Raw genomic sequence first — 23366 nt, forward strand, 5'->3', positions numbered from 1 at the left:
AGCTGGGAATTGTTTTCTCTAAACAACATCAGTATTTTAAAATACACAGTGCAGATTTGGAATGGAAAAGGATCTAAAAGAAAAGAGAAAGCTTTCTGTCCACAACTGTGATTTGGTATTGCTATTCACAAATATTGTTTCAAACATGCAGAGGAGGATTTTGCTCAGAATAGGGGAAGTGGTGTTTTGAGTTTATTTTGGTTTTTGCTTCTCATAGGACATCCCATTCTGTATGTATACATAAACATATATTTATATATACATATATTTATCACAAGCATAGTGGGTCTTCATGCATATGGGCAATTACCAAGCTGCCCTGCTTAAATCTCCACCCCACATCTCTCTATTTATATATTTCTTTAGATCTGTATATGTCCCATTCCATGTATTTTTTTCTGGCCTTGGAAGCTGCTGTGCACAGTGATGCTTCACCATCTGAGACAGCATCTTTCAGCTGTTTCCAGCCTCAGTCTACCCAGGACACTGCAATTCCTCAGCGTGTAGTGAAATACAGGATGTTCTGTGGAGACAGGACAAGGGGCAATGGCTTCAAATTGGAGCACAGGAAGTTCTGCACCAATATGCAGAAGAACTTTTACCCAGTGAGGGTGAGGGAGCCCTGGGACAGGCTGCCCAGGGGGTGTGGAGTCTCCTTCTCTGGAGAGATTCCAGCCCCGTCTGGACACCGATCTGTGTGACCTGTCCTAGGGACCCTGCTTTGGCAGGGGGGTTGGACTTGATGATCTCTGGAGGTCCCTTCCAACCCCTACAGCTCTGTGATTCTGTGATGATTTAATATTTAAGCTACTGGGGGGAAAAGTGCTTATTTTGTATGGAATTCATCATTTTTGCAAGAAAACTTTCAAGATCTCTATAAATTCTTCATGAAGTCTTCATAAATCTAAATGCAAAGCATTCCTTATGGAGCAATCCATTAATACTTTCTTCAACATTCACTCTTTACCAGGCCCTCAACTGTTTCTTTACCTATATCCTGGTTGGGGAAATAGTGCTTTCTAAACCGCCTACGCCTTCTCTTAGAATAGTAGTAGGCTAAGTAGTAAGCATTTGCAGAGCAGAGCAATGCTTCTTTGTAGTATTTTGCTGGAAAAAAAGCCCACTTCAGAAATGCAGATGTACCTTGAAAGCCCAGGTACCGCCTCCAGAGGCGATGCTGGCACTCTGACCATGCTCTAAGGACCTTTCACAGATGAAAGTCAGACCTTCATCTAGGAACCTGGCTAGAGGGGAGAGGTAAGTGCTTGGAAGGTCTCTGAAGATCATTTTAGTAAAGAATGAAGGAAAGGAGCTGTGTGGGATATTGTTTAATCCAGCCTGTGCAAACCACCAGACACAGGGGAGGGGAAGATGGATTTAATATCTCTTAGCCTGGCTCTTAGAAGATGATTAAAGTCTCTTCTGTAACTGAAAAGGCAGATTAAGTATGTAAACATGCAGCTATAAAGTACCTTTATGTTCACTGCCCAAACTTTTTTCATGGGCTTTCCAAAATCCCATTCTTGGCATTTTTTACTGATAAATATATTCATTTCAGGTAGTTACAAGTTGAAATGCTATACCAAAAATTGTCCAGTCAATACAGCCCCTCTGAAATTTATGAAAGGTGTAAAAATGTCTTTTTTGGTTTTTTTTCCCCCCCTGCCAAATGAACAAGGTAACAGGTAGTGAGTATGAGAGCCCTGGTTCACATTTTCACATGAAGCAGTAAGCCAAATCTCTATCAAAATAAAGCTGGGTAACTTGTCAGGTTAAGAGAAGAGATAAGATACCCTAACAACTCATCAGTAAACTGTCCTGCAAATCTGAATGTGGACTTGGTGGGTTTGTAAGTCTCAGCTCCACTTAAACTGGCTACACATGCTGTAAAATGGTTATTACAGCAGTGGAAAATAGCAGAGAATGGTTGTTTAGTGACTTATTGTTGCAGGCACAAAATTGCATTCCCTGCAATGGCTTCATTGAACATAAATTTGGAGCTCAGAGATCATATTATAGTGTTATGGTGAAATACAAAAAGATCATCTCAAGCTATACGACCTTTTAAAAGAAATTAAGCACCTCTAAGCACGTGAGACTAAGTGTATAGATGTGATTTAAACTTGGAAAATTAAGGAAATACCAGAATAAAGATCTAAAATTTCTGTAAGCTAATCACCTGAAGCAAAAAAATAATATTTAAAGATTGAAAAAGACTGAGAAAATTTTTTTGCCATGATGAGAGCGCAAAGAAGCAGAGCCAAAGTGGTATTAACATTATCCATGACATGAAATGTAAAGAAAAAAAAATCACTGACCCTCTTTCTGTGTGTGGAACTGCTCCAGCAAGAGAGGAAAAAGTTGGTTGGAAATTTCTATCCTTGTAGTGAGTATGAATTAGAACTTTGGGATCCTGCTGGGTGGTTGGTAGATGGACAGAGCAGTTTGTCCTGCTGTGTTTCTATGCTGGTTTAACAGTATACTGCAGTGGGAGGAGATGCTACCACAATTTATATGGCTTGTATGTGCTTTTATACTCCTTTGCACTTGTGTTATGACTGAACTCACATGGAGACTGATTACAAAGATAAATGGTAAAGAGACACTTTTGCCTCCAAACTCAGGTGCTTTTCAGAGCCCTAGCAAATATATTACATGCCTTTTTCTTTTTTTAAAGTTAACTAGTGAAAGAAGTTGGTGTGAAACCACTTCTGCCCTGTTTTAAGTTAACTCATCTCTGTTTCAGTGCTTTTCAAAAAGGTCAACCACCTACTATAGCACAATAAAAGAAGAGGGAAGGAAATCTGGCTGCCAAAAACCACACTCTGGGAGGATGCCCCATATCCACTCCTAATAATACGCTGAAGTGAGAAGAAAAACCCACAACTATACATGGATAAAAAAAGGGAAAGGCGATGGTGAGACAAGCTGAAACTATGTGACTGGCTTAAAATATCCAACAAAAAATGGTGTTTCGTCACCAGAGGAGTCAGTAACATCGTTTACATTCCTTTTTATCAGTGTGTTTTACCCACAGGGAACTCAACCTCCTGGTAAAATTGATGCTTGGATACTCCTAACAGTGTTCTGGTGCCAGCAGATTAAATTTGGATTAGGGATTAACAGGACTCACTGCATTTATACCAGCGTGTGTAAGTAGATACAGCTTTAGTAGATACAGTTTTATTGGTTCAGCATTCCCAAGCTGATTTGCAGATACTGAGATTTGTCTTGGAGGGGTTAGTGTAATTGTAGTTAGTAAGATGGATGAGAAACTGAGATACAGGGTGTTAAAAATTATGACAATTAAATGGGCAAAGAAAAAAGAGACTAAGATAACATGGATAATCATGGTGAAACGGGTCAGCAAGAGCTGTATTTGTTAGAGCTCTGCATGAGAGCCCATGACTGATGGGTGGTATTATCAAGGAGAGCGGAATATGTCCTGCTTTAACCTTTTATTTGTTTAACCTTTATTGTACAGGTGAGATTGTGCAGCTGAATTTCGTATTAATTGGAAGGGATTGATGATCAAAAGGATGATCGAAGCTTAGCGAAACCTTCATATAAGTAGCTGTTAGAATGGAGTTTTAATTATAAAACGAGCACATCCATTCTCATGTTCCCTTTCCTGTCATTTCTGCAGGGTTGCCTATTTTCCCACAACCCTAAAAGGAAAAGAGATTAAACCCACAGAATTTAGAAAAAAAGTTACCTGTTTTACAGACATGGAGAAGGTAGGCAAATAGAAAGCACTCATATCCAGGTTTATTGGTTTGTGGTTCAAAGAACAAAACCATTTAAAGTCCTGAGTGCATAACTATAGCAGTAAATAGGGCACTCACCAGTTCAGCATTATTATATTCAGGGCAGGCACAAGCATCTTATCTCAGCACGAGATAATCACACATGTGAAGTTCCTAGTATAACTCTGTTGAACTTGAGTGTTTTCCAGTGTAAAGGTGCTGGACAATCAAAAAAGAATTGGACAGACAAGTGCTCTTGGCAGCTATTAGGCCATTTATTTAGTAATTCCTGGGCTAAAATGGAGTAAGGTCACCTGCATTAGTCATAGTTCTGCTGTGCCCAAGTATGCGTAAGCACTAGTCATGGCCAGTAAGGACCACTGAGGCCATGGTCTTCAGCAATCACAGCCCATCTAATTTTAGTTAACAGACATCAAAGTATTACCATCAAATCCTCTTCTTGCTATCAATAAGAAATAACCTCTCATTGAGACAGCCTCATACCTGAGAACAAGTATAGGCACCTCTAGATTGATAAAGTAAATCTCAAAGTGGGCTGAAACATTCCTTCAAAGTAGAAAGAACTGACCTGCCAGGACTGATACAGTGGTTTCCACCTTCAATCTGATCATCAGTGTGATTTCAGTTTGGCTGGTTAGCTCCTCCTTTGCTTGTCATGTCAACCACCCCCAGGAAGACGACTGGGTAGCCTTCACATGACTCCAGAGAGAAACCACCTAAGCATCTCCATCAGTTCCTAACACAAAAAATCATGTATGGTTCTGACCTGTTATGGCGGCAACAAAATCTACGTACGTCAATCAACAAGCCAAACTGAACTGCTATCAAATTGCCTTCTGTCATTACTCCATATTCCAAAATCATTGCACATTGCTACCTGTACAAAGACACCTTCACAGCTGCCAAAAAGCCCCTTCTTCACAAGTCGTTGTTATATTGGCACATAGAATGTTGTAAGGGTGGTAGAGAGAAATAAGTAAAATATAATTCTAAGTGCTAATGTAACGGTTTGATTATTTATTTGGCTCTATAAAGTAATTTATATGATGCTGGCTGGAGTCTCATAATTTCAGTTATAGAAAATTATGTATGTAGTCTTCATTTTCTTGGGGCCCTTGCTGCCAAATACAGTGCTGATATTTAATGGCACCTGCAGAACAAGCATGGGCGGGCTGGAGTTACCTAAGAAAGATAAGAATGCGACTATTTATTATGCAAGGCTTCATGATTATATAATTCAGTCTGCAATGTTTTGCCTTTTACGTGTTTACAAGATTCGTTGACGTGAGAAAAAGGATTTAAGACAGAGAGCACGTGGTATTTTATGGTACATTTTCTACTTGCACTTTATTTTTCCTCGGCTCTGAATGATGCTTGGGTGAATGTCTTTTCCAAGAGTCACATCAAATAGGCAAAAACCCCCATGTAATAACAATTAAAATGTCTTAAACAGAACTGTATTTGTAAGTCTATGCCGCGTTCTTTTGCATATTAAGAGATGTTTATTTAGCTGCAGAGATTTGACTGGCTAAAACTGTACAGATGGCCCTTCGTTTGGTGTAATTAAGGTCCTAATGTTGAAGCTAACAGAGGAAAGTTGATTTTCACCAGCTGATATTTTGTCCAGTGTTTATTTAGTTCATTCTTTCCTAGATCTGGTCTGCATCTTTCCTGAACCTCAATCCTATCCTGCTGTACAATTTTGTTTCTTAAAAGCTGATAATAAAGCACAAATTCTGCTCTGATAGAGAAGTAAGGCCAGAAAAGCAGCAGCAGCTGCAGTGACAAGATGAGCAGACACGTGTAGCGGTACAAACTCCCTTTGCATGTCCCAGAAGATGGTGGCACAAGGTGTGGATGAGCAGAAAAAGCAATTACAGGCAGGCCAAAAATCAAGAAAAAAGGTGCTATCAGTGGATTTGTGAAGAATGTGTGGTACAGTGGCCAAGCCTCTCCTCCCATACATGTGATACAACTGTCGGCATCCATAAGAACAGCTTTGCTTCAAGTCCTTCTCCCACGTTAGAGAGGGGGTGCCATGCCACCCCATAGCCTTGCAGTGGTCCTTACCCCATGCCCTTTTTCTTAGGGTTAGTTCATGGAGTAAAACCACAGCCTTAAAAAGCCAGAGGAGAAAACCATTCCTGGAATTAAATTCTGGAACCACAAGACATCCTTAACTATAAAAACCTCAAGTAAGAAAGGTGAGATGGGTTATTCATTTCAGGTTTTTCCCCAGACATGATGGAGCTTGTCAAAAGGGGGACTTTCAGGAAAGGGGCTCTGAAATTGTGACACAAATTTTAATGATATGCAAGAGAACTTGTCCCCTCTCAGCTTTCCACATAAGGAGTGTCAAAACATAAGGAGTGTCAAAACATTTTTGATTTGCAAAAATATACCAATGTTATACTTTAGACTAAACAATGTTTTTCAGGTTTTAGTTCAAAACAACACTTCTTTATATTTTTTTGCCTTTCCCCCCCCTCCCCTTTTTAAAAGAAAACAGATTTATAAAGGATTAAATAACCCAACAAGCAAAATATTCCTTTCCAGGTTAACTCAAAACATCTTTCTGTGCTCTTCTTGCCTGTCCTCCCAACCTGGGGCTTACTCCAGTTCACCTTGCCTTTTCTTTCTGATATTTCACCAAACTGAACCCCCTCCCCTACTATTCATCCAGCCCCACTAATGGAAAGGCCTCGTGCAGAGAAATATGCATGAAGAGATGGGCTATGTAACTCTCACTACAACTACAGCCAGGCTGATAGAAGCAGAGATCATGGATGCCGTGGGCTGCCAGGCCGAGGCCTATCGCTGCTGCCGCCACTGCCGAGCCCTCTGCCTGAGCCGCCGGATGGACATGCTGATCGGCTGCTTCCCAAACTTCTTCATGATCTCCTTGATTCTTGCCAGGTTGGTTTTGGAGATGGTGAAGTCACACTGGGTCGCTCCCATGTCGTAACCGACTTCGCAGGTCTTGGTGGCGGCCGTGTAGCCCTCCGCCTTCACGCCCACCACGTATTCCCCAGGGTTGAGAAGACGCCAGTAATCCCCGTCGGCTCCTAGGAGGAAAAAAGATGGTTTTATGGACATTGGGTCTTTCTCCTTGAGGAATGGATTGGTTATGAGAGTACAGGAATGCCTGTGTGTGGGTATGATGACACCAGAAGTAACAACCTCATGTTCTCAGACTAGGAGGGTGCTAGTGAGGCTGCCCCCCATCACACATACTCCTCCCTCCTCCTGCAAACCCTACAGGAAAACACGCCTCAAACATGTTGTCCAAACATGCAATGAGGACAATATGGCCCAGGATTTTGATCAATTGATGTCAGAAAGACAAAGGGACATCCTGAGGGGTACAAAAGACCTTCAGCAGATAATTCTAACAACTGGAAGCTCCAGTAGGTACCTGCATCACACTCATGGTCCTGGCCAGACCCCCTGGACACATGTTTCGGTGTTATTTAGTACACAGAGGTGTGAATGCACAATGCCATTTCCCTTGGAGATCTAACTAAATATCCCCCTCTATAAATTCATATATTGAGTTTTATTACACTCATTTTCTTGCAAATTATTATTCATCTGGATACGTAACCACTTGCCTACATTTAAATGCATGGTCAGAGTATATATTACACATACTTACATAAGGAAGGCTTAAGACAACTTAAATATTATTTTAACTAAGGAGTATGCTTAGCTGTGGACAGAAAAAGAGGAAACACCAATATCTGCAATTAGTTTTGCTCTCTGTCCTGGGAAAACCCACTGTGGAATGAAGGTGCATATTCAAACGTGCAGTTCTGTATATAAACAGAAATGAAACAGCTCTTGTAGAAAGGGGGTTGAATTTTTTTTAGCACTGATGGGAGCTGATAGCCCTGCTATCACTAGCACTGGGTCACTGGCAGTGCAGCACGTGGCAAAAGCTGAAGGTGATTTTCGTAAAAATATTGTGTATTTTTATACACTTTGCCCAGGTTTCTTGAATTCATCCCTAAGGGCTTATTTTTAGCTGAAAATGTGCTGGTGATATACAGGGCTGGCAAAGGGCTACAGATCACCCTGTACCTGGCTGCAGACACATTCCTGTTCAGAAGCTGGCTTCAACCCCCAGACTTCAAAATTGACCCACATTTTTCAGACACATTTAACAGGCAGCTCATCACAATGGTGCACACAAAGCCAGGAAAAAGTCTACACATTCACACACCACGGGGAAATTATTACCAAGCTGGGTATTAAACTGTTAGCAGGATGCACTTTACCTCCTTTCCATTTACAAGTAAGTAGACATTAGTATGTCTGTCAGCTGTCATCGCCCAGAATTTAATATCAGGCTAAAAGGGGTTTTGTTTTCCTTTTGAAAATCAGATTAAATGCAGTAGGTAAAAAATTTCAGAGCAGATGGCAAGAGAAACACAATTAAAAATACAGATAAATTTAGTAAATAATAGGCTTGCTAAAAGAAGAGATTCCAGTGGGAGCAGTCTGGAGGCAGACTGCATCTATCTCATCCTATCTGGTCTGGAAAAGAATTGCCATACCTGCCTAGATAAAATAACAATGCATAAAAATACCAAGATAATATTATTATAAATTAAATTTCTCAGATGGCTCTGTAAACACTTCAATCAAGAGGAATGCTCTTTGAGCCTGATAAGACAGACCTTTGTTACAGTTAAGTGTCATATTTACACTTGAATGTACCAAATTTAAATGCATTATAAAATGCTATTCTAATTAAAAAACTCTCTGGGAAATCTAGCCCAATGCATGGAACAGCTAAAACCCAGATCTTTGCTAAACAGGCTGCCAAGGATGAAGCTGGTGAGTTATAATACCAGAGTGATGCTTAGCTTAGATTAATGTTACTATATATTGCTAAATTCTTCAAAATCTTACGGTTTCATTGTATAATGTATGCTGGAATCATATGAAATTTCCCAAAACAGTAAAAAAGTGTTGTAAAACATATTAAAATAGTGAAAATATATTGTGTGAAATTAAATCAATTATCCTTGATTGCAAAAGTCACATTGGACTCCAGTACAGGCTGCGATACAGAAGTCTCACTAGAAGAAAACTCTACCTCTCTTCATTGAGATTTCCAAGATGTCAAATTACAGGAAGCAACCCACAAAACTGCCTTTGCAGCATGGGGGCAATAAGGTATTGAGGTCACCCAACTGATGAACTCTTTTCCAAAGGTTCTCTCATAGAACATGCTCTGCATCTTGACGTAACAACCTGTAATTGCTCAGACCTCATCAATACTTACATCTGCATCAAGAGAAAAAGGAATACTTTTCCAGAAAGAATCAATGACTTGCATTAGCCTATTGTTGGTAGCTTAGTGTCAGCAAGTCTCCCTTCCGTGATGTATGCTGCTCATCCAAAAGAAAGTTAAAAAAGAAAAAGCTCTTTCCATATGTGTTTCAATTTTTTTTGTCCATGGGAAGAAGCAGGGAAATCTTCTCAAACAAGCAAATGTTTCTAGGGGACCTTTACAGATGACTTTCGTCTGGCTCAACAGGGTAGTCGGCCACATTAATGTATCAAAGAAACAGTAGATCCCTTACAGCTCAGCACACTTTAAACTAAACTTATGAATAGAGATAGTGGTCATAATTCTTCTCCTGCTTGGCCTATTTTTATATCAAGGCAACTCAGAGGTTTAAATGGACTCATTTTTCATTTTAAAAGGTACAAATGAAAGAAGACTGCTGACAATTTGCCTTTTATTCTCTGGAGTTATACATGTCATTTTAGCTTTTTGGCTCCAACATAAATTCTTTAGTTTCAAAGACTAATGAGAGACATATTGTTACCTGTACAATATAAAATGAGATAGGACTTTTATGTTCCCATCTACGAAGTGACTCCCAAACAGTGTCAGCTTAAATGTGTCTGTCATTTAAAAAAAAAGAATTAAACAGAATGAAATAGGTACTTTTAGCTTTACTAACAGTAGCAGCTGGCCTTGAGCCACGGAAGCTCAGGCCAACGTCTAGGTGTAAACAGCGGCAGATTTCCCTCAGCATTACAAGGTGGAGTCCGTGATCCTGCACTGTTATTACCATGTCACTCTGACTCCTCTCTGAACACGTTTGTTGTCTTTAAACTCTTGATTTTTCTTTCATGTCACAATCCAGTGTAGTGAAAGCTGGAGATTAATCACCTATTGCATTTCCTAGGCCTCAACCAGAGCGGTATATTAATTCTGCTAACAGAGTAATACAAACTACAGTTTAGGGCAGTCTTTCAAGACTGCCAAGGCTTCCAAGGCAAGGAAAAACAACTGATTACTTTAATTCCACATATCATTTCCCAGAGGTCCCATTTTAAAAAATATTTAAGGCGGAATGGTTATTGCCTAATTAAATGCCTGTCATTCAATGTTTTCTTTTACAACAGAGACACAGTAGCACTTAGTGTAAACTAAGTTAGATAGTCCAAGATTTATTATTGGCTCAGATAATCTACTGTAGCAAACACTAAAGATTTGGAAGTCTCTTATTGAATGCCCATAGCCTAAAAGCAGTTGACATATCAAAGTGTGCCATACTGTACCTTAGTGGCAGAGTAAGTGAAAGTGGCAGCTAATTAAAGACTCAGAATGCCATTCAGGATGTAAAAAACCCACATAAAATTAGTGTTCCTGTTTCTAATGTTGAAGCAAACCTAGAGTACACAACAAAATGGTGGCTACCTTTCCATAATCACCCAACAGAAACCTTGTTAAGCTCTTGCAACCAGCTCACTAGAGACTCCTTCTGACATCTTCTTTCACTATTTGTTTCAGCGTGCCCCTCTCCTTGCTGTATCCCCTCTGCTGTTTCTCTATTTAACACGACTGTGTGGCTTAAATCACAGGTCAGTACCTACACAAACACAATGGCCATTGAACGCCATCCCAGCTGTGACCTACCAACAACAATTTTCATTAATCTACTATTTAAAGCAGTTTTTATTTAGTGCCATAACTAATTCCCAGGACATGAAATAGGCCTAGAGTTTACTCTGAATATACCTATCTGTGTCTGGGTACGTAGCAAGGCTGTGCTAACAATGGAAATAGCCATTTCTGTGGGGTATTGTTTTAATTATACATCTTGAAAAGTAATTGTCTGAGCTGAAATTCACCCATGGAAAGCACTGTCTCTACTGAGCCCCGTTAAACACACTTTTATAAAGCTGTGATATTTTGCAGGAGGCTCTTTGGGTTGTGAAACTCCCCCTTCCCTGCAACAGCTGTTCCTCCTCTGGCCACAGCTCTAGAGCGCATCTCCAGCACATTCACAGTCCTATAACTGTTAACAGCTAAAGAAATACCCTTTGCCCACCAAGGCATCACCTACTCCCTTGTCTTTCAGCACTATAATTAGTCTGGGTTAGATTTCCAATGCATCAGAAAAGGAGCAGTGAGAGTTCTGTAGACACAACCTTACTCAGGCTGTTGATTTTGGGTGGATAAAAGGCTATTTGCTCAATGTGAGGAAGGGGGACAGAGAGGAAAGCCCTGGAAAGCCATAGTTCTGTTCCTGACTATCCAGCTGCACCCAGGAAATAGGTGACTCTGTCCTTACGTGCCACCCTTTCTGCAACACAAGATTTAAATGAGGTTCTGTATTTTGTTTTTAAATCATCAATCTGTTCCTTTGCACTGATTTGTTTGTTTGTTTGTGGGTTTTTTTGTTGTTTGGGTTTTTTTTTTTTGGGTTTTTTCTTTTACCTGTGCGAATGTCATGGTTAACACCTTCTACTGAAATCACAGCATTTGGGATTCCCTTTCCATGCATATCTTTTACTATGCCTTTGATGCCTCGATGGACCTATTGAGAGAAAAAAATAAACAGATATATATTGCAAGGGGATGAACAGCACTAGCATTAGGAAGATACAACAAATTATTAATTCTGTATGTGAAAAAAATGTATTCTATCCCTACTTTATGGTTCAAGCAATTCTGAAATACCATTATTAACCCAGTACCAGCCTTCCAGGCATTAGCTACAAATTCTGTTAAGATTACTGAGGTATCTCATTCAACAGACAGGCAAAACAGGTAGATAATACAGCAGACATAAGGGTTTTTTTTTCTGGCAGTCATTTCTAGAAGCTCTGCACTCACATCAAATTTTAACAAGCTTCATTGTTTAGTCCCTCCTAAGTTAAAATAGCCTGGCTGAAGTGATATACCGGCATTAGTTATAGGTAAGGTTTCTTTCTTAAATATCAATAATCATGTAATTAGCCATGCAAGAAAAATGCAAAAATGGCTCCTTTCAATCTGAAAGGAGCCATCAAGTTATTCAGAAGTTGGTCAGGTACCTGTTCCATAAAAACTATCAGGGACTCGCGGTTGTTTTCCCACTCTTCGGGCAGCTCGCTCTCGTGGGGGTACTTGTCACAGCCGACGTAGATGGAGAGCTCAAAGCAGTTTGTGTGCAGGTAACTGAAGTCATTTATGCCTGTCAATAGGAGGTAAAAAAGAAACAATTTGCTTTCTCTTTTAATCTATTAGAATCATAGAATCACAGAATGGTTGGAAGGGACCTTTAGAGCCCATCTAGTCCAACCCCCCTGCAGTGAGCAGGGACATCTTCACTAGATAAGATCACTCAGAGCCCCATCAAGCCTGATCTTGAATATCTCCATGGATGGGGCTCCAGCACCTCTCTGGGAAACCTGTTCAGTAATCCATCACCCTTATATTTGAGAATTTTTGCCTAATATCCAACCTAAATCTCCCCTTTTCCAGTTTAAAACCATTACCTGCCGTCCTATCGTTCCATGCCCTCAGAACAGTTCTTCCCCAGCTTTCATACAGGCACCTTTTAGGTACTGGAAAGCTGCTATAAGGTTCAACCAGAGCCTTATCTTCTCCAAGCTCAACAGATTCAACAGACCTGATTATTTTATGCAAAGTAATATAACTTATTTAAGCACAAAATGGGCATTTTTGCCAGATGACTTTGTCTATAGAACAGGTAGGGCACAAATTTTTTTAGAAATGCCATGTCTCTTGTAATGAAACAGTGAAGAAACATCCAAGCTGTATGTTTAATAAAGCAAGACTTTCTAAAGACAGTGTCCTGTCAACAGGTTTAAAACAGAGGATGCAAATCTGCACCATGACAGCATGATCTACCACATCAGCCAGCACCACCACATCCCCGAATCCTCTGCTGCAAAGAGCAGCATCCTTCTGCTGTCACAAAACTCACAGGAAATCGTGATTTAGCAGAAAACAACCAGAATCACAAGGTTGGAAAAGACCTTTAAGATCATCTAGTCCAACCATTCCTATCCCGTGCTAAACCATATCCCTGAGCACCTCATCCACCCGTCTGTTAAACATACCCAAGGATGGTGACTCAACTCCCTCCCTGGGCAGCCTGTGCCACAGCCCCACAACTCTTTCAGTGAAAATTCTATCCTGACATCTGATCTGATCCTGCCCAGGAGCAGCTTGAGGCCATTTCCCCTTGTCCCATCACCTGTCACCTGGCTAAGACCATCACCCACCTGTCTGCACCCTCCTTTTGTTACCTTTCTCTGGACACACTCAAGGACCTCAATGTCCTTCTTATGGTGAGGAGCCCAGAACTGGACACAGCACTCAAGGTGCAGCCTCACCAATGCTGAGTACAGGGGCACAATCACCTTTAAACGAAAAAATTAAACTCATTCCAGATAAAATTTCCACAATGTTGACGGAGAAGATGGGGCCACACCAGGAAGATGTTAGGAAAGGTCTGTCTTTACAGCAACAAGCTCATAGGGTATTTTTTGGAAAGGTGCAATGCTACACTAATCCTGGACTCTTTCCCTTGAGCAGCTCTCACTTTTATTTGCCCTGGGTAGAAATGGGATGGTCTATGTTAGCTTGCATGGATGTATGGCCCTTAATGGAATTTCTACAGCCCTAAATGTTGGGATGCAGAGTAATGTGCACACAGCAACTGTTGACTAAAAAGGATTTGATGAAACAGTTTCTCAGCCTAAATGTTTTCCCATGTACGTAATCTAAATGACAGGAAAGCCAGAAAAATCAAGGCAGTAAAATTCCTTTAAGTTCTATACAGCATCTGTTACCTTGTAAGGAAAGAAAACGAAAGGTCTATGCTGTTTTCTCCCTGTTGTGGCTTTCTGGAGGCCTGGAATCTGCAGCAATGCTCTGCCACAGGGATGCATCCTAACTGAAACCCAGGAACCTCCGTGCCTCTGACTCTGGGGAGCTGTGGTTTGTGTTTGGAGAGGGGTGTGACTTTCACAAGGTTCTGAGTGCTGAGGCTGCATTTGCATATGGATCTCAAACACTTCCATCCTCCAGGTTTCTATACTGTTTCTCACAATTAGTTTTCCTTTGGGAAATTCTGTTTATAAATCCCCTGTGTGTCCCCCCCATCACATGGATAACATGGTACATGAACCCTAGAAGAAGAAATTATGGGAGTTTAATTTCTTATTATCCACCTGAATTTTGAAAAAAAAAAAAAAAAGAATGTATTTAAATGTTGATTAATGATTATTAGTTGTTATACTTTACAACAGCAAATTTGAGCAGGAAATGTTCTAATTTGGGAAATGCATCCACCGAGCGCTTCTGATTGTAGAGTTAACCCATCCCCAAGTCTTGTCCAATTACCATAGAACAGTAGTCAAATATTCAATGAGCCCTCAGCAGTTTTGGGATGCTGAGCAGGAGGATTATATAATACAGATGTTAAGCTTTTCACTTCTGTTAATGGGGAAAGCTTAAATATCAGGCAGTGGCATATGCTGCTCTGCATAAACTCACTTCCTCTCTGTTTGAGAAACAGCCATGATTATTTTCCCCTCACATACCCTATCACATCCCGATGAATCTGTTGTGAAATGTTTTGTGATGCACAGTAATTGCTCAGCTTTAATACATGTATTTAAGAAAATGGCTTAATGCTGCCAAGAGGAACTCTCTGTGCGGTGCCTGAACCATGCAAATCCAGACTTGAAAACACTGGAAATCAAATGAAATTCATCTGTTCTTTGCCTTCATGCAGTTCCCCCAGTGCAGAATCATTATATGTCAAATTGCTGAAGAGCTTGTGCTCTTTGCAACCTAAAATATGTGCAGGAAATAGTAGGTCTAGGTTTCAAAGGCATACGGAGGTGTTTGATGTCTGTGCAAGATATCTGTGGTGCTCACACTTCTCTAGGGCCTCTCTGGCACGGAAAAGGAGATAGAAAAATCCCTTCTAAATTTTCCCGTGGCATGAGCAGAGAGGTTTGGATGCATGATCCCTGCACGGCCAGGCAGTGGGAGGATGGAGAGAGAGAGATAGATAGATAGAGAGAGATGGTGGGCAGCTTCAACTTGAGCTACAGCCAGGAGATGCCACCTACATTGAAGGACAAAGTGGGGGGCAGCTTTCTGCAAGCAATATATTGGGGTGTTGCCTTCAGGTCAGACATTGAGCAAGCAGGGTTTAAGAGGAAAATGTCTTAAATGCTGATCTGAAAGGTAAAGAAACAGGAAAAGTGGGGTGAGCTGCACAGCTACAGCCATATAGTCATGGGACTACAGAGTGAAACAGTATAGGAGAAATTTGTCTTCAAATATGGACTCATATTTGGAGAACCCTTTACAGTGCAAAACGCCACTGTTAGCTATCAGCTATAATGTATACAAATGCATGCATACGTATATCTGCCATACAATTCACTCTCTTCCATTTGTCTGAGCGGAAAAGAGGTCTAAACTGATTCTGCATGTTCAAGGCTGAGCTCAAATTCAAACCACATCCTGTGAGGTTTAGTCTGGGGTCCAAGGTGTAAAGAATTGAAAGTAAAAGCAATATTCCAGTATCTTTCTCAAAGAGTCGTGGAAGTCTTACTCTAATGTAAGAGAGCAGGGTGCAAAGTATAATGAGAAACATCATAAAGCAATAAAACAAAACAGATGGACCAAATCAAATATGCAAATTTTACTAAGAAATCACGGTACTATTCAGTATCTATGTTGTAGGTCATGTAACTCAGTGTGACATCAGTTAGTGGCACAGCCAATGTCATCTCTTCTTGATCGATTCACGATCATGTTTCTCATCGCAGTTAGGCTAGTCAAACTCAGATAATCAAGCAGTCTAGTTAGCATTCAAGGTTTTGGTTTTCAGAATTTGCTGAAACACGTGGAAATGTAATACCAGGTATTGGCCTTGTGGTCTAAGAGTTTGATCTTTCCCCCCCAAATTCACCCAGCACTTTCTAACCTCCTGAAAAAATATTTGGAAATTTATTTTTGGCTCTAATCTTTAAAAGCTGGCCAGTGTTAACTTTACACTGGCCAATGTAAAAGGCCATAAAAGTGGTGTCCAAAACACAGAGATGTTTGTGCAGTGAAACTACCTGCAGGTTACAAACAAGAGCCAGCTCAAATAACCCGAGGTCTGCACAGATGCTCGCTCGCATCTGTTTGCCATTACCACCACGGTCCTTCCCATCGTCATCAACGGCATGGCAGATGTACAGCTCGCTCCTTAATTTCACTGAATATGTTGTCTAGTGGATGTGCTTACCAAAAAAAGAGAAAAGATTTGATGAATCAGCAGAGTGCCTGCTCTGAATACGCTCACAGCATCCACCCGGAGTGACAACCCTGCCTATTGCTGCTAAAAAATGTGCTGCTAATTGGGCTTTCCTGGAAATCGATGCTTTGCCTGCACACCAGGACACGGCTTCCCCTTCCTGCTCCTTGACAGGATGACAGGCTTGGGCATATGGTGAAAGATGTAATCTGTAATTTATTCTGGCAGCTGAAATGCCTCCGGAATCGGCGCAAAGTTTAAGTGTAAGCACACCCAGGCCTTTTCCAAAATACGATGGTAGCAGCCAGGCAGTGGCTTTTGGTGGCATGTTTTTACAACTCGAAGTAGATGTGAGTGAGGACTGATCTGCAACTGAGTTCAGTGAGAAGAAGGCTGAAATAATGATTTTTTTTAATCTGAGGGCCACTGGAGTCTCTCTCCGGGCTCCCAGACTGGTTTGGGAGTCACTGCCTTGGCTCTGACACTGGTTACTCCTGCTGTTTGGCAACATTTTTCTGTTGGCACCCTCTGAGGTGGCAAAGGCTGATAGGTTCCCCCATGCTAGTGAGTTTGACTTGTTGGTTTTGTCTTGACAAACCATCTCAAACATATAGAATCCATAAAACTCACATATTGCATGTGCACTTTTGAAAACCTCAGTAGCAAATGAATTGGTCACCGGGCACTAGTGACACCACCTGCCTCAGCCCTCAGACACCTGGGCTTGCATCAGGAATAGCGTGGCCAGCAGGACCAGGGAAGTGGTCATCCCCCTGTGCTCAGCTCTGGTGAGGCTACACCTCAAATACTGTGTTCAGTTCTGGACCCCTGACTACCAGAAAGACATCAAGGCCCTGGAGCATGTCCAGAGAAGAGCATGAAGCTGGGGAAGGGGCTGGAGCACAAGTCTGATGGGGAGCAGCTGAGGGAGCTGGGACTGTTCAGCCTGGAGAAGAGGAGGCTCAGGGAGACCTTATTGCTCTCTCCAACTCCCTGACAGGAGGCTGTGGGGGGCTGGGGGTCAGCCTCTTCTCACAGATAACTAGTGGCAGGACAAGAGGGGATGGCTGTGAGTTGTGCCAGGGGAGGTTCAGGTTAGAAATGAGGAGAAATTCCTTCTCCAAAAGAGTAATTGGGCATTGGGAGGGGTTGCCCAGGGAGGTGGTGGAGTCACTGGGGTGTTCAAGGAAAGGCTGGGTGAGGTTCTTAGGGACGTGGGTTAGTGAGTGATACGGGTGGTAGGGAAACGGTTGGACTAGATGATCTCGGAGGCCTTTTCCAACCTTAATGTTCCTATGATTCTACAGACACTTACTTCCAGCCACAGTGTGCCAGGAGGCTCCGTTAACAGTGCCATCCTCCTTCTGGAAATCCTCTGTGTGACAGGCTCGCCTTCTCGCATCTGTCATCAGGCGATGAGTGGAGGCGTAGGAATACGCCAGCCAGCGGAAGACGTGGTCATCCGGGGTGGGTGTGTAATCCTGGGTTTTCCACATGGATCTCACCATATCGTAGGGGTATGCCACCACCAGCTCCCCCCCCTGCAAGTTGCCACCCAGCACGAAAGGAATTTTCTCCATCCACGCTATTATTGCCCGTGTCTCGACTGCCACCTGGGAGAGAAAGAAACAGCAGCTTGCATGCAAACTGGGAAATCTGACCGTTTCTCTTTCAAAGGTAGAACAGACACTGGAGTCCTGCTGTGAGCTTCTTAGCGTGGATGAGTAGCCAGCACCAGAGATGTGGCCAAGGAGAAGTGCTTCTCTAAGTTAGGGTGCTCCTCAGCCACCCCTTGGAGGTCACTGACAGCCCATAACACCTAACAAAACCTTAAGGATTGTAATTTATGTAGCAGGAAGATCTTTGAACAGTGAGGCCAAAGGCAGCAACTGACACAGATGTCAGACAATGACACTGCTCCCCTTGCCATCAGGAGAAATGAGTTAATGAAAGAAGGGATTTTAGGCCCAGAAACATTTCTAAAGCCCACAGAACTGCTACAGTTCAGTGCCTTCCCCTCAAACTGAGGGAATCTCACCACTAGAAATAGTTGCCATTATATTTTAAAAGGCCATTCAAAAAATAAGTTAAATTTTTGGCTCTATGATCCAAGAAATGACTTTAACATAAGCCACTGCACTGTTTTTGCATATGCTTCGATGTTTGCTGTGTTATTTCAAATAACAACGTCAAGAAAACCCCAGGAGAAATCCATATGGCTGCTGACTTTGCAAAGAGCTTGTCTGTGCAGCAAAACCAGGGAGAAGCTCAATTTACAGCTCTGAGCTCTGTGGTGGGTTTTCCTTTGTCTACCTGCTGCTGCCTTAAAGTTGGGCAAGGAGTCCTCCAGGTTCCAGCAATAGCCCAGGGACAAGAAAATCCTCTGGGAAGCAGTTCCCTTCCCAAATGCTGCCTCTAAAATCAGAAATATTGTCTCTTTGTATCAGAAATAGTGTGGCCAGTAGGTTTAGGGAAGTGATTGTGCCCCTGTACTCGGCATTGGTGAGGCCACAGCTCGAGTGCTGTGTCCAGTTCTGGGCTCCTCACCATCAGAAGGACATTGAGGTCCTGGAGCGAGTCCAGAGAAGGGCAACCAGGCTGGGGAAGGGGCTGGAGGGCAAATCCTCTGAGGAGCAGCTGAGGGAGCTGGGGGTGTTCAGCCTGGAGAAGAGGAGGCTGAGGAGAGATCCTATCCCCACCTCCCCTGCCCTGCCAGGAGGGTGCAGAGAGGTGGGCGATGGTCTCTTCAGCCAGGGGACAGGAGATGGGACAAGGGGCAATGGCCTCAAGCTGCCCCAGGGCAGGATCAGATCAGATGTGAGGGAAAAGTTCTTCCCTGGCAGAGTTGTGGGGCTGTGGCACAGGCTGCCCAGGGAGGGGGCTGAGTCAGCATCCCTGGGTGTGTTTAACAGCTGGGTAGATGAGGTGCTCAGGGATCTGGTTTAGCACAGGACAGGAAGGGTTGGACTGGGTGATCTTAAAGGTCTTTTTCAACCTAGGGATTCTGTGATTCTGTAAAATACAGTGGTGAATAGTACATTCATTGCATTTTTATTTCCACTAACAAGGAAGCTTAGGCCAGTTGTGCAATTTCACCCACAAGTTACTAATTTCTTAAGAAATACAAAGCCCACTCTTTCAGCCTGCCCCAGACATTGTGTTTCCTTCTCTCTGGTTTTTACTCACAGTTGCATTTTCAGACAGGTACCAGTCAGGGATTGGGATGTGATGGTTTGGAACTTTTCTTTTACTCTTCTTCTGATCTTCTGACTCCCAGAGCAAAGAGTTTAAATCAGGGAAATTATTGTTGATGTCAATGCCATCCTGTGTCCATCGTCCTAAAGACCAGCCTCCTAATTCTGAACCCTTAGATAATAAAAAAAGAAAGGAAGAAAGAGAAAAAAAATGTTTATGGAGAAAATGACAACCTGTGAGCCCTCAGCAAAGCATTTGGGGATGTGTCAGAGAGAATTCTATACAGAGAAACTGAACGATGAATTCTTTAATTAACTGAAATGAACAATTGGATTTTTTTCAAACCTTGAATGAGGTGAAGCAGAACCCGTGAAAAATTATTGAGGTTAGTGAAAAGGTTCTGTTTTGTTTTCAAGGTTTCTATTTAGGACTGAGTCTCTCCTGGGTTAGCCTAGGGATAGCATATATTCACTTCTATGCTATGAATGCAACTTTTGTATTCCAGTCTTCTACTGACTGCCCTGCAAGATTTTCCAAGTGCATTTGACCAGCCCCTGCAATTTTTCCTCCTGCTGTCTGTCTTCTTCCAGACTGAATTATTATGATGCCCAACACATTGTGCTCTCCTTAAAGGCACACTATTAAATTTCAGCTGCAGAGGAATGCAAAATTTTCATGTGCTTAGCTTGGTTTCTCATGAGAAACAGACTGCATGAATTTTCCATTTTCCATAATGCTGTTCCCATTGATCTATACACCTCAGTATGGTTTGTTCTGGCAGACTTTATGACCCTCCTTTCCATACACATCGTCCTGTTAGCCAATATCACATAGAATTCTTTCAGGCTTTTTATTTTTCCCCAAGATGTTCCAGTGGCTTCTGTTTGCCTTGATGTGCTTATTTTTAAAATGTGTTTATTTTGATTGTTTGTAAAATATGACCTTTAAAAAGAAAATCATGGCAACAGGAGCACGTTTCATTAATCAAATTCCACTAAAATAATTCCTTGACGTGGTCATAATCCTATTACCGCTTTATATGCCTTGTCATATCCATCTGGGTTGACTGAGGGCAGGAGGTGGATTCTGGTGTCCTCAATGAGATGAACAATGCGTGGGTTCCCAGCCAGGTATTCCTGGCACATGAACTGCATTAGCAAAAGGATTAGCTCCCGTCCAAGCACTTCATTCCCATGAGCTCCTGCAATGTACCGAAATTCTGGTTCACCTGTTGAAAACACATGGGGCAGAAGTGTAGTCAGAGCAGCACATCAAATATCTGACCTAATCAGCAATATGTCAATCAGCAGTATTTTGCTTAAGGAGAGCTTGAGAAATGCCTTAACTGAACAAGTGACAGGTGAAAATGTAACTTTTTGAGAAACAAATCACTATTTTCTGTTGCTATTTTAGAAGAACAGGTTTCTGTATCAGTGACGACCAAAGACACTGTGTAAAACCTCCAAAACCTAGTTTCCATGAAACAGATTTTTAATTATACTCACTATTTCAGCATGTTATGGGTAGATTTTTAAAGTTCTGATAGTCTAAAAATAACATGAAATAACATGAATAATTGCTGGTAGTTCACTGGGACGGATGTTCAGGCTTGTAAAAGATAACACTGCGTTACCATAATTGATCTCTGACTTCACACACTCCTTTTCCTTCCCTAATTAAAAACACAGGTTCATGTGTATTTTTCAAGGTTACATTGAATGCTGCAATACTTACACTCAACTACAAAATACTTCAGAGATGATTAATAACAATGTCAGCTATTTAAAAAAGCCCCGTAATTTAGTTGTCCTTTGTATGAATAACACTTGCAAACATCAACACAACAGACCCAAATTGACCAAGTGTTGAAGTGGGATTCACCTTCCCAGTTTTTCTGCATGTTTTCTGTAGGACTCTCAATGATAGGTAAGTGGACAAGATGAATTATGAGATGAATTATTCTGGTGTTAACAACTAAGACCCAGAGGCTGCAGTTGAAGACCCGCTGGAGTCTACTGAGAAGTTACATCTATTGTGCTCCATCCCTTAAGACAAACTGAGAGATGGCTTAGGAGCGTGTCTCAGCATTTTATCTTGGGTGGGATGAATATGTATCAGGGTATTTATGGACAAGGCAAAGCACAAGACACCTTTATTCCAACAGCAGCCCCAGGCACTATCACAGGGAGACCTTTATTCTTCTCCACAGAAGGTCAAAAGACTGAATGAGTTTGCATTCTGAAGAATTATATGATTGTAGGAAATTGTACCCCAACATTCACCAGTGAAAGATGATTTGGGAGATTTGTCCTGTCCTTGCTTGCAATGCATTCACCCCTTTTAAAAAAGGCAGATTTCTGTCCAAAGCTACATAAATCCCCACAAATAAAACCCATTTCCCAGTACTAAAGTTCACTCCTATTTTGCTAAAATAAAGAATAAAACTCATTATCATTAAAGAATTTGATCCCATATTCAAAATGCCTTCTATTTGCGCTCACCCTCCTCTTCCCAATTTAGAAATACAGCACTAAGTTCCTCCCACATACATTTGAAATCTTTGCTGCTGTGAATATAATTCCATCAGTGATAATTACAGCAGATACAGAGAACGAGGATAAAAAAAACCCCAACCCCAAATCCCAACACCCTTCAACAGATTTAGTTAGACTAAATCCTAACCAACTTCATGTTCTCCTGGGTTGTCAGAAATCTCGACAGCATACAGCTTTAGTCCTTGGTTGCTTTTTCCAATATTGTAAATTCTTGTGATATTCGGGCACATTTTGTTCACTGTTTTCATCAGCTGCCAAGAAAAGAAAGACAGGCAGTTAGACAATGCAGCATCAAAATAGATCCACTGCTAATTATTTCAACACACACTGGTTGCAGCAGAAAACTTAATTTTCTGTTCTGATCATTTCTTAGTCGTAACAGCTTTATGTTTAGATCATGAAGTATGGCTCTGCTGTCATGCTGGAACAGGCTGAACACTGTCTGCTGTAACGCCACAGAGTAGGTGAGATTCACAGAATCACAGAACTGTAGGAGTTGGAAGGGACCTCCAGAGGTCATCAAGTCCAACCCCCTGCCAAAGCAGGGTCCCTAGGACAGGTCACACAGGTCGGTGTCCAGACGGGGCTGGAATCTCTCCAGAGAAGGAGACTCCACACCCCTTGGGCAGCCTGTCCCAGGGCTCCCTCACCCTCACTGTGGAGAAGTTCTTCTGCATATTAGTGTGGAACTTCCTATGCTCTAATTTGAGGCCATTGCCCCTTGTCCTGTCCCCACAGACACTGAGAAGGGGCTGCCCATGTCCCCCTGTGTCCCACACTTCAGATATTGATAAACATTGATCAGATCCCCCCTTAGTCTTCTTTTCTCAAGGCTGAACAACCCCAGCTCATTCAGCCTTTCCTTGTAGAGGAGATGCCCCAGACCCTTAATCATCTTTGTGTGTCTCTGCTGGACTCCTTTCCTACATGAGATGTATTTGTAACATTATTATCACAAAATTAAAGACTTGAGGGGGGGAGTCCACTAAGAATGAAACCAGCACAAACATGTTGCTACACTATGAACAGGCAGTAAGCCACGTTTTCAAAACATTATGCAGTGGAAGGCAACTTAACACTTGCTTCTACACACACTGTGACTGACTATAGCTAAGTGACTTGAGGTGACCGGGGGTGTTAGTGACACACCACCACAAGTGTGTTAGTGGTTGCCACAGACACACTGTCCAGTACAGGAGAATTCTCTCTCCTTCACCCTATCTGGCAACAACTTAATTCAAAACAAGGAGAGAATGCTGTCATCCATT

General features: G+C 41.9%; 1 protein-coding gene across 1 annotated transcript in view; it reads right to left on the bottom strand.

Annotated features, from left to right (window-relative positions):
* Nucleotides 1–6578: 6578 nt before the first annotated feature.
* The window catches only part of CPXM2 (carboxypeptidase X, M14 family member 2), a gene marked incomplete at both ends in the record, with an annotated part of 77444 nt that continues 60656 nt past the window's right edge, over nt 6579–23366 (bottom strand). The window contains 7 exon segments of the mRNA XM_084265438.1: nt 6579–6832; nt 11512–11611; nt 12111–12250; nt 17664–17961; nt 19535–19714; nt 20575–20771; nt 22226–22349. Coding sequence (XP_084121564.1) covers nt 6579–6832; nt 11512–11611; nt 12111–12250; nt 17664–17961; nt 19535–19714; nt 20575–20771; nt 22226–22349 — 1293 coding nt within the window.

The sequence above is a fragment of the Gallinula chloropus genome, assembly GCF_964237585.1.
Source record: "Gallinula chloropus genome assembly, chromosome: 5".
Lineage (NCBI taxonomy): Eukaryota > Metazoa > Chordata > Aves > Gruiformes > Rallidae > Gallinula > Gallinula chloropus.